Source organism: Pinus tabuliformis, chromosome 2_2 (genome assembly GCF_031772625.1).
Source record: "Pinus tabuliformis cultivar Carrire ecotype Pingquan chromosome 2_2, CPIR1, whole genome shotgun sequence".
Classification (NCBI taxonomy): Eukaryota; Viridiplantae; Streptophyta; class Pinopsida; order Pinales; family Pinaceae; genus Pinus; species Pinus tabuliformis.
In genome coordinates, this window is record NC_142300.1 from 227,728,873 (window position 1) to 227,741,451 (window position 12,579).

The 12,579-nt window shown below is 45.2% G+C and overlaps 1 protein-coding gene across 1 annotated transcript; it reads right to left on the minus strand.

Moving 5' to 3' along the window:
• Positions 1–718: 718 nt before the first annotated feature.
• On the minus strand, positions 719–2,321 carry LOC149192146 (germin-like protein 1-1). Its single transcript, XM_089406853.1, has 2 exons — positions 2,018–2,321; positions 719–819 (listed from the first exon to the last, which is right to left on the minus strand). The coding sequence occupies exons 1-2, from the start codon at positions 2,319–2,321 to the stop codon at positions 719–721; spliced, it is 405 nt and encodes a 134-aa protein (XP_089262979.1).
• Positions 2,322–12,579: the final 10,258 nt, after the last annotated feature.

A 12,579-nucleotide genomic window follows, 5' to 3' on the forward strand; every position in this document is an offset into this window, starting at 1 on the left:
ATATTTGTGTTGAAGAAAGAATACTAAAATTAAAACTTGTTACACCTTCCATAAAATTAATATATGTCCATATATAATACATAAATTATATGCATGTGTTTCTATATATTTATACAAATAACCATGCACTCAAAGGTTCTATAAAAATGACTATCATATACATACAAATTAACCCATATACCTTTATTACATGAGTATTGACTAAGTAACTAACCCATATACCTTTATCACACGAGTATTAGAAAGGTGATTGAATATTTAAATACCATGCCTTTAATATTGGAAACTAACCCTTATTATAAATGTAACTCGCCCTTGTTATAAACGCAACCTACTTACAACAATACCTTTATTACATGAGTATTAGAAAGGTGATTGAATATTTAAATACCATGCCTTTAATATTGGAAACTAACCCTTATTAGTCCCTGCCATCTAGAAATGGCCAGGCACTATAGGAATCGAAATGTCGTTTTTAGCATTAAATTGAGCTGCTTATCATCCCGAATAAGTAGCTACTATGACGAATAACCAAACTTCTTGAACAACAATCCATTTGATCGTCTTATTTAGCCTCTTCCCGAGGCAGGGAGGCTAAAAACCTATCGTTGTATCATATTTGCGCTTCACATTTAGAAATTTAAAAATTTAGCTTGCAAGTAATGCTAGCATTAAATCAAAAATTCAAATGTCAATAATAGTATATTCCTTTAGTATACTAAGAGAACAAGAATCTCGTTGTCTCTTCATGTACAGCTGCCACGGCTTCGTCGACAACTGCTATGGCTTCGACAACTGCTATGGCTTTCTCCAAGTTTCCTGATCCATTGAAGTTATGACCCTTAGAAAACTGGATAAATTCATTCTAAAAGCCTTGTCGAAGCATGCAATTGCAGGAGTGGGAGCAACGGAGGAGTGGCAGAAATGGAGAGAGCGCTGGTTCCTATACCACACGTTTTGGAGAATGAAGTTGTGCGGCTCCTTTCATATGCACCTACACCACAAAAGAGAAGGTATAAAACTTATTAGTGTCGTTGAATTTTACGAGGTTCATAGAATTAATTTTTCCGCATAGAAAATATGGGATGATGACATTTATTTCTAGGATTATCCTCCCTTCTGTATTCTATTTACAATAATGGCTTTACCCACAACAATAGTTACTCTGTAAGTCTACAATCTTAGGGTACAGTTCTACTTTTAAGTGCAAACAGTAATCCTCTGTTACTTAACTAGATAAATTGTATTTCCTCACATACCTAATAAGTCCACCTATTAAACTTAAAACAATACTCCTATATTCATGATTTAAAAGGATAACGAATTTCCTATAATCTGATTTTCACTCAATAACTTAATAATCAATTAATAAATTCAACTATTAAATTCAAATATTAAATTCAACTATTCATAATATCATATTCTCTATATCTTTTGTAGTGCAAGAAGTTTCTACAATTTATTCCTCTGTAGTATTCTAATGGAAGAGTTCAACTACTAAAGTCTAGATAAGCCAAACTGTAGTGACATAACAGATCGATTATAGTTCATATCTCCAGCTGTAAGTATATTCATCCAAAGCACTAGATTATGACCTTAACATACACAATTCCCATACGAACAAACTGTTATTGCTATGACGACTTCTTTCTTATTAATCTCAAGCCAACATACGAGGCATTATCGCATCAGAACTCTAGTTTATTGTAGTAATGGAATTATATACTTCCTCACTCTATATTTTTCCTTCTTATATCCAGATACAAACATTTCGGTAATAATATTATTCTGACATATGATGCTCATCACGTATTTCCTTAATCTCAATTAACTGTATCCCTTCCATGAAATGCATTATCCTAATGAATTTTTCTTTCAACCACATATTATCGCAGCTTCTCTTCATGAATTTCAGAGTCCACAGTCGTCTTCTTCACAACTGTGTGTAGGGCTTCAGCATACACTCATCTCTTCTGCCCCATCGAAGCTCAGTAGACTTCACGGAAGTGCACCAAACCTTTAGGGAACATGAACACGTCTCCCTTCTCAAGCATTTTGTTGAACAATTTATTGGCAGTGATGATAAAGTCGAGTGAGAGAGTACCCTCAATGAACACCAAGATTTCTGTGGCCCGCAGATGAGTGTGAGGGGGATTAAGGTCGAGAGGAGCAGCGAAATCAATTCGAGCCATGGAGATTCCCAATGTGTTTAAGCTTGGTATCTGCATTACATTGGCTAGAGTGATGTTGGATCCCGTCATGTTACCTGTATCCCCTGCAATATCTAGGCCCCTGAACATGAAGTCATCTGCAGTAGCCATGCTTACATCCGTACACGGGAACCCATTCACATTAACTGCAATTATAGTCAAATAAACATATATATATCTATATATACACATACATACATATATATATCTATATATATATATATATATATATATATATATATATATATATATATATATATATATATATATATATATATATATATATATATATGATCAGATTCACATTGCATGAAATGAATTAAAACCCTCCATCATGAGCTTGAGCTCATCCAAGCAGCAACTCGATTCGGCATGAAAGAAAATAGCGTCAACTTTAAACAGACAACATTCACTAATCTCAGCAACTGAAACTGTGCTATCAGAGCAAGAGCCCAGTTAAGCATACTCACTTGGATGTATATCGAGAACATTACTGTCACCTGACTGTTCTTGACTGTTTAGATCATGCACAAAGGACGAACTCAAAGGACTCAATTCAGCAGCTGTAAGCAATTCCCTCTGAACTGGGCTATTCGACCGCAATAACACGTAATTGCGGTTACTCTGGCATAGTGGTAAATGCATGCACTGCTACTGACACGTGAAATGCATGCAAGAGGCAATATTTGTGTGGTGGAGCAGTCGAATCTTGATTTTTAAAGATACGGTGTACGCGTGCTTGCCTCGATGCCCGTAACGCCTTTGTGCTATAATCTTTGAATTGGGTCTTTAATTCCACAAGTGGCTTTCATCGGTGGAATCAACGAATATCGCTGTGTTTTCCTTGGACTTTGGTATTTAATATGGGGACTCATTTTCTTATTCACTCCATGTTTTGCAGAAGATTCTGTATTTCTCGAATCTTTTAATAATAAGGGATATGCCTTGTCATTATATGAAATGTGTTTGAATTTAGGTGAGATGTCAAATTTGTTACATGGAAAATGTACTTTATAATAATAAAATATTGTTATTAATATAGTGTGGAATTTATAATTATTTTCCATTCTTATAAGATTTAAATTCAAAATTTAATAAAATTTAAATAAAATATACTTACAATTCAAAATTTAATAAAAGGCTACATGTACTTTATGGCTTTAGCTCACACTTTGCCCCATCGTTTTTCCCATATCCCAGAAGACCTAGCTAACATGATCTAAAAGAATTGACACAGATCCTGCCTCTCGTGGAACCTCATGATGGTTCCATAGTAGCTGCTCCTATTGGTAGTGTAACCTCATAAGCGTAATAAAGAGGACATATCCAAATATCGTTTTCTTTTATCACGGATAGCAAATCTGAATCCGAAACAGACCCTGACCACTTGGTAGGCTATACCTATGAACGGGACTTACCAACCAATTACAAGGTGAAGCGGCGGGAGCTGTTAAGCACGAACAGAGAGTAGAGCTCTCTCTAGTGACTATATGGACGGTTCTCATATCCGCATTCATGAAAGGATGAAACACTTTATTTGGTTGGTTGGGCACTTTGCTTGGTCAATGAATGAAATGGCTGGATAACGAACCGGCTGGGGAGTGGTTCTGCTTTTCCTACTGCTTTTCCATGCTGTATATAGAATATATAACCAAACTAAAGCTCATCTAAAGGCTACAACTGGTCTTCACTGAATTCACTGACTGAACCACATCGAGACCTTCGGAACCGCCAATCTAATATATAGGAGAATGCTTGCTCGTTGGGTTCAGCAGCGATTTCCTTTTGCCAGATTATGCATTACTCCGTCCCTTTCCCCGCACCTGGGACCTACCTTTGGACCTACTTGGTCTTAGTCAAATCAATGCTCACGAGGCCTCTGACCCGTTCCAGCCAAGCCTTACCAATTGATTGGATTTAGCTTTCTGCAATTTTGAATATACTACCTAGATCGGGCCCACCTTTCTCTTCCCTCCATTTATTAAGCAAAACAGGGTTGGGATCATAGATGACAGCAGGGACTTCAAAATCATCAATCTCACGTCTCCTACTCCCCTCCTTCTCCCTCTACTTTATGCTTTTTCTTCAAGTTTGTTCCTTTGCGTGGGGCACCGTCCCACCCATACACTTACTTCTTGAATGAAAATGCAACCAACGGATAACTGAATGCTTGCATTTATAGGAAACACAGACACTTCTCGAACTGTTTCAATGTCGCGGCTACGAATTGAATGGATCTATCCACAAATTGAATACTTTATTACTTACCCAAAAGAGAAGGCTCGCGCTGTAGCTTTAGGTATGCAGCAGAGAAGGCTACGGGAGAGGTAGAACCATAGACAGAGGCTAAGGCATAGGTTCCAGATCTATATCCATACCCTCCAGTCGTAGATCCTCTACTAGGTGCAGAGCCAGTTCCATATCGATATCAAGTCCCTACAGTTGGAGACCAACTTGAAACAATTGATGCATCTCAAGATCGAGAGCCATCACCTAGCCTAGGATCCCTCTCCGTGTGAAGGCGCTTTAGATTCTAGCAACGGTACTTTAATTCCCCCGAAAAGGCACAATAGATTCCCACTGCTAAGACTTGATCTATAAGGCCCTCGCGACTCGGGCAGGTGCGCGACGAGCGAGCGCCCCTTCACACGACGGTCGGGCGGTGGACACGACCCGGGTAGGCACGCACGGTGGGCGGGCGCCCCGTGCACGACGAGCGGGCGCGGTCACCCGGCGAGCTGGCAGTGCGACGAACGAGTGCGGTCACCCGACGAGCGGGCGTGGTCACCCGGCGAGCTGGCAGTGCGACGAACAGGTGCGGTCACCCGACGAGCAGGCACGGTCACCTGGCGAGCTGGCAGTGCGACGAACGGGTGCGGTCACCCGATGAGCGGGCGCGGTCACCCGGCGAGCTGGCGATGCGAAGGGCAGGCGCCCGGCGGACAGTGCGACGAGCGGGTGCGGTCACCCGGTGAGAGGGCATGGCTACACGATGAGCGGACGACCCGTGGGTGACCCGTACACGATGGGCGGGCGAACTGTGGGCGACTCGTGCACGATGGGCGGGCGACCCGTGGGCGACCCGTGCACGATGGGCAGGCGACCCGTGGGCGACCCGTGCACGATGGGCGGGTGGCCCGTCCGACGAGGGGGCGGTGGTGAACAGCGGTACCCGAACCTGTGACGAAAAATGCGACAAAGGCATGCGACGGTTAAACTAAGTGCAGCGAAATACTTAGTGAAATAATGTGAAGAGGCCGAAGCTTTATACCTAGCGTGGGGAGGCTTTGCCCATGGGCAAAGGCTGACTTGCAAAAGGTTAAGGTAGGGGCTTGTAAAGCTATTTTATGGGGTCGGCCTAATGGCTTGACACCCCCTCACCAAATGGTAAGAAAGCGTATATATGGATGGCACAGAGCTTCATTTGGATCATCATTCGATCAACGCATTCTCTCTTCTACGATTGGAGCAGGGGTAAAAATGGCGCAGTTAGAGTGCGCACATCTCATGCGCAGAAGTAGTAAGTGCATAGATTTTACCAGAGCTCGACGTGGGTTAAACGAAGGGTGATTTTAAGGCAGTTTTGTGCAGAACCGAGTTGGAGGAGTTCTGGTGTCTCGGGTGAGCACCCTCCTACCGTGTGAGGTTGGCACATGGTTGTAAAGGCTGTCTTGCCTTGATTGTAAATATTTCTAAGTGTTGGCCTTGGATTTTTCCAGGCACACTTGTATGATGTATTGTTGAAGATTATCATAATATATCGTTATCGGGCAGACTTGTTCGGGAGTTGCCCCTCCCTTTATACTTGTGTGCAATTGTTATTGTTCTGGTTAATTGCATATTGGATAATGAATGTGTATGGGCTTCATTAAGTATAAAGGTTAATTCATTTTACTTGGTTGCGAAACACAAACTAAGTATGTTGATGTGGAAAGGCGTAATCCATGTGTGCAAGTATTGTTAAAAAGAAAATACACGGTGGTGCCGCACCTCGCCGAACACGGTTGGAAGACTACCGTAGGCCTGGGGGCGTGACAGGTGGTATCAAAGTAGGGTTTCTCATAAAGGCTTGGATAAGGTTCAGGTGTTGAAGCATATCAGAGCTCGGTCTAGAGCTGGTGAGCAGGGTTGCTCACACACTTGGAAGTTTGGTAGTTGACAAGGTTCTTGCAGGTGAAGGAAACCGTTTCACACAAAGTGTAACAAGGGTTGGTTCTATTGCAGGAGACTTGGTGACGATGCCTATCTTGGAGAAATTTGTTTATGCTACCATTGAAGGATTCGAAGAAGGGTTACTTGAACAGTCAAGAAAATTAAGACAACGATTTGCAGATTGTGGCAGAAGGTTTTCTGAAACAAGAAGTGCTCTTCGTGCCTTGGTAGAAAAAGGGGCCTCGGACCTGAATGAGGATGAAGACCTTCAACTTGCAAAGGAAGGAATCTTACTTGGAGCATAGCTCAAAGGACTAGGGTTAAGACATGCATTGAATCGGAAGAAGAAGGATTGCTTAGCCCTTGAAAGACAACCCAAGGTCTTGAAGGGAGAAATCGAATCTAAGGAAAAACAAAAAGAAGGAAGTGGGGAAGGGACCTCACGAACGCAGGAACACTTAGTGGTAGAAGTCTCTTCTACTGATGATCTTCATGATGAAGCTATAAGTGAAGGGAGCCCGAGTGCTACTTCAAAGGCAGGAATTGATGAAGGTTGTGAAAGAAGAGATCCGGAAAGAAACATGTTAGAGTATGTTCAGATGAAGGTTGGAGGTGCTGATGTACTCACTATGGTGGATAGTGGGGCTTCACACAACTTCATGATTGAAGATACAGCGAGAAGGATTGGGCTAAAATTTGTACCAGTGAAGGCACAAATGAAGACAGTGAATTCTCCTCCTATGGGAATTCTTGGTATAGCTGAAAAGGTGGACACTACACTTGGTGAATGGAGCGGAAAGGTGGACTTCACTATAGTGCGGATTGATGACTATGAAGCTGTATTAAGGATGGAATTCATGAAACAATTTGAGGCTATGGTTGTACAACATTTGAGGAAACTCTTCATTTATGATGGAAAGGAAGATGTACCCATTGGTGTTCCAACCATTGGTGTGACAAAACCTTATCATAAATTAGGAGGAATGCAGATGGAGGATAAGGAGAAGGTGAACAAGCAGTTGTCCACTGTTGGGGCAAAGCTTGTGGAGCAATCATTAGTCATCCGGTCACTTTCAGATGGCATTTTGGACTTGTCAAGAAGGCTAGAGCTGGTGGAGGACGATGATAATGATGTTGATAAGGTATATGTGAGGCCGAATATCCAGAAGGAAGATCGGGAAGCATATCTACAAAGGATAGAGATCGAGGATCCTGACGGATGGATTGAGTCGATTAGTAAGGGAGAGCCTTCAGGCTCTTCTCCCTCCACATCTTCTTAGATGACATAGAAGATGGGGCTCATTGTTAGCTGCTCATGGCAGTGAGCCCTCAAACATGTTGAGTAGGAATGATTGATGGTGCAGGGATGGCTTGGCATCAAGCATCATGACATGTTGCAGATGGATGGAGTTTCCATGGACCTGAACATGGGATTATGGATTCTTGATGAGTCGAGGATGTGGCTGATGTTTGAGAAACAGTTAATGGAGACATGAGAATGTTCACTCTCATGGATTGTGTGTAATGGTTGGATTAGCTACCCAACTAGTTCAGACATGGGGTCGCGAAGTGTACAGAGATGTGTTGACATTATGTTGCAGTATCATGACATGAGTTCACATGATGATCATTGAGATGACTATTGATGTGTGGAGATGAGTTGTTGACACATGGTTGAGATGTGTTAACACTTTTTGACATATCATGGGTAGTTTTGCACATGATGATGATGACATGATGGAGTTGACACATGGTTGCGGTGAACATGTAGCTTGAGTTGGAGGGATTGACCTTCCATAAGGAGGGCAGCATGGAGAGATTGTGACAAGTGGTCGATGATCATGGACATCTATGACATACATTGGTATTGTTGTCTTGGTGACAACTTGGTCACTAAGGTGTTACATGGTGGAGATGGATCCTTATATATGTTGCAGAGATGTTTGCCTTATATGGAAGACTCTACATCATGGTTGATGACGATCTTGGTAGAGAGTTACCGGGATGGTGTGTTGTCGAGGACGACAACGATTTCGGGTGGAGGAGGATGTAAGGCCCTAACGACTCGGGCAGGTGTGCGACGAGCGAGCGCCCCTTCACACGACGGTCGGGTGGTAGACACGACCCGGGTAGGCACGCACGGTGGGCGGGCGCCCCGTGCACGACGAGCAGGCGCGGTCACCCGGCGAGCTAGCAGTGCGACGAACGGGTACAGTCACCCGACGAGCGAGCGCGGTCACCCGGCGAGCTAGCAGTGCGACGAATCGGTGCGGTCACCCGACAAGCGAGGCGCGGTCACCCGGCGAGCTGGCAGTGCGACGAACGGGTGGGGTCACCCGACGAGCGGGCGCGGTCACCAGCGAGCTGGCGATGCAAAGGACAGGCGCCCGGCGCATTGTGCGACAAGCGGGTACGGTCACCCGGCGAGAGGGCATGGCTACACGATGAGCGGACAACCCGTGGGCGACCCGTGCACGATGGGCAGGCGACCCGTGGGCGACCCATGCACGATGGGCGGGCGACCCGTGGGCGACCCGTGCACGATGGGCGGGCGACCCGTGGGTGACCCGTGCATGATGGGCGGGCAGCCCGTGCGACGAGAGGGCGGTGGTGAACAACGGTACCCGGACCTGCGACGAAAAATGCGACAAAGGCATGCGACGGTTAAAATAAGTGCAGCGAAATACTTAGTGAAATAATGCGTAGAGGCCGAAGCTTTATACCTAGCGTGGAGAGGCTTTGCCCATGGGCAAAGGCTGACTTGCAAAAGGTTAAGGCAGGGGATTGTAAAGCTATTTTATGGGGTCGGCCTAATGGCTTGACACCCCCTCACCAAATGGCAGGCAAGCGTATATATGGATGGCGCAGAGCTTCATTTGGATCATCATTCGATCAACGCATTCTCTCTTCTACGATTGGAGCATGAATAAAAAGGGCGCAGTTAGAGTGCGCACATCTCATGCACAGAAGTAGTAAGTGCGTAGATTTTATCGGAGCTCGACGTGGGTTAAATGAAGGGTGATTTTAAGGTAGTTTTGTGCAGAACCGAGTTGGAGGAGTTCTAGTGTCTCGGGTGAGCACCCTCCTACCGTGTGAGGTTGACACATGGTTGTAAAGATTGTCTTGCCTTGATTGTAAATATTTCTAAGTGTTGGCCTTAGATTTTTCCAGGCACGCTTGTATGATCTATTATTGAAGATTATCATAATATATTGTTATCGGGCAGACTTGTTCCGGAGTTTCCCCTCCCTTTATACTTGTGTGCAATTGTTATTGTTCTGGTTAATTGCATATTGGATAATGAATGTGTATGGGCTTCATTAAGTATAAAGGTTAATGCATGTTACTTGGTTGCGAAATGCAAACTAAGTATGTTAATGTGGAAAGGCGTAGTCCATGTGTGCAAGTATTGTTAAAAAGAAAGTACACGGTGGTGCCGCACCTCGCCGAACACGGTTGGAAGACTACCATAGGCCTGGGGGCGTGACAGGTGGTATCAGAGCAGGGTTTCTCATAAAGGCTTGGATAAGGTTCAGGTGTTGAAGCATATCAGAGCTCGGTCTAGAGCTGGTGAGCAGGGTTACTCACACACTTGGAAGTTTGGTAGTTGACAAGGTTCTTGCAGGTGAAGGAAACCGTTTCACACAAAGTGAAACAAGAGTTGGTTCTATTGCAGGAGACTTGGTGACGATGTCTATCTTGGAGAAATTGGGTTATGCTACCATTGAAGAATTCGAAGAAGGGTTACTTGAAGAGTAAAGAAAATTAAGACAAGGATTTGCAGATTGTGGCAGAAGGTTTTCTGAAACAAGAAGTGCTCTTCGTGCCTTGGTAGAAAAAGGGGCCTCGGACCTGAATGAGGATGAAGACCTTCAACTTGCAAAGGAAGGAATCTTACTTGAAGCAGAACTCAAAGGACTAGGGTTAAGACATGCATTGAATCGGAAGAAGAAGGTCTTGAAGGGAGAAATCGAATCTAACGAAAAACAAAAAGAAGGAAGTGGGGAAGGGACCTCACGAACGCAGGAACACTTAGTGGTAGAAGTCTCTTCTACTGGTGATCTTCATGATGAAGCTGTAAGTGAAGGGAGCGCGAGTGCTACTTCAAAGGCAGGAATTGATGAAGGTTGTGAAAGAAGAGATCCGGAAAGAAACATGTTAGAGTATGTTCAGATGAAGGTTGGAGGTGCTGATGTACTCACTATGGTGGATAGTGGGGCTTCACACAACTTCATGATTGAAGATACTGCGAGAAGGATTGGGCTGAAATTTGTACCAGTGAAGGCACAAATGAAGACAGTGAATTCTCCTCCTATGAGAATTCTTGGTATAGCTGAAAAAGTGGACACTACACTTGGTGAATGGAGCGGAAAGGTGGACTTCACTATAGTGCGGATTGATGACTATGAAGCTGTATTAAGGATGGAATTCATGAAACAATTTGAGGCTATGGTTGTACACCATTTGACGAAACTCTTCATTTATGATGGAAAGGAAGATGTACCCATTGGTGTTCCAACCATTGGTGTGACAAAACCTGATCATAAATTAGGAGGAATGCAGATGGAGGATAAGGAGAAGGTGAACAAGCAGTTGTCCACTGTTGGGGCAAAGCTTGTGGAGCAATCATTAGTCATCCGGTCACTTTCAGATGGCATTTTGGACTTGTCAAGAAGGCTAGACCTCGTGGAGGACGATGATAATGATGTTGATAAGGTATATGTGAGGCCGAATATCCAGAAGGAAGATCGGGAAGCATATCTACAAAGGATAGAGATTGAGGATCCTGACGGATGGATTGAGTTGATTAGTAAGGGAGAGCCTTCAGGCTCTTCTCCCTCCACATCTTCTTAGATGACATAGAAGATGGGGCTCATTGTTAGCTTCTCATGGCAGTGAGCCCTCAAACATGTTGAGCATGAATGATTGATGGTGCAGGGATGGCTTGGCATCAAGCATCATGACATGTTGCAGATGGATGGAGTTTCCATGGACCTGAACATGGGATTATGGATTCTTGATGAGTCGAGGATGTGGCTGATGTTTGAGAAACAGTTAATGGAGACATGAGAATGTTCACTCTCATGGATTGGGTGTAATGGTTGGATTAGCTACCCAACTAGTTCAGACATGGGGTCGCGAAGTGTACAGAGATGTGTTGACATTATGCTGCAGTATCATGACATGAGTTCACATGATGATCATTGAGATGATTATTGATGTGTGGAGATGAGTTGTTGACACATGGTTGAGATGTGTTAACACTTGTTGACATATCATGGGTAGTTTTGCACATGATGATGATGACATGATGGAGTTGACACATGGTTGCGGTGAACATGTAGCTTGAGTTGGAGGGATTGACCTTCCATAAGGAGGGCAGCATGGAGAGATTGTGACAAGTGGTCGATGATCATGGACATCTATGACATACATTGGTATTGTTGTCTTGGTGACAACTTGGTCACTAAGGTGTTACATTGTGGAGATGGAGCCTTATATACGTTGCAGAGATGTTTGCCTTATATGGAGGAGTCTACATCATGGTTGATGACGATCTTGGTAGAGAGCTACCGGGATGGTGTGTTGTCGAGGACGACAACGATTTCGGGTGGAGGAGGATGTAAGGCCCTCACGACTCGGGCAGGTGTGCGACGAGCGAGCGCCCCTTCATACGACGGTCGGGTGGTAGACACGACCCGGGTAGGCACGCACGGTGGGCGGCCGCCCCGTGCACGACGAGCAGGCGTGGTCACCCGGCGAGCTGGCAGTGCGACGAACGGGTGCGGTCACCCGACGAGCAGGCGCGGTCACCCGGCGAGCTGCCAGTGCGACGAACGGGTGCGGTCACCCGACAAGCGGGCGCGGTCACCCGGCGAGCTGGCAGTGCGACGAACGGGTGGGGTCACCCGACGAGCGGGCGCGGTCACCCGGCGAGCTGGCGATGCAAAGGACAGGCGCCCGGCGCATTGTGTGACAAGCGGGTACGATCACCCGGCGAGAGGGCATGGCTACACGATGAGTGGACAACCCGTGGGCGACCCGTGCACGATGGGCGGGCGACTCGTGGGCGACCCGTGCACGATGGGCGGGCGACCCGTGGGCGACCCGTGCACGATGGGCGGGCGACCCGTGGGCGACCCGTGCACGATGGGCGGGTAGCCCGTGCGACGAGAGGGCGGTGGTGAACAACGGTACCCGGACCTGCGATGAAAAA

Excerpts from the sequence above, each read along its gene's own strand:
- LOC149192146 (XM_089406853.1), bottom strand. The coding sequence starts at position 2,321 with ATGGCTACTGCAGATGACTTCATGTTCAGGGGCCTAGATATTGCAGGG. Across the intron at positions 820-2,017 it reads CGTGTTCATGTTCCCTAAAG|GAAACTTGGAGAAAGCCATA; the intron begins GTTTGGTGCACT and ends TCAATGGATCAG.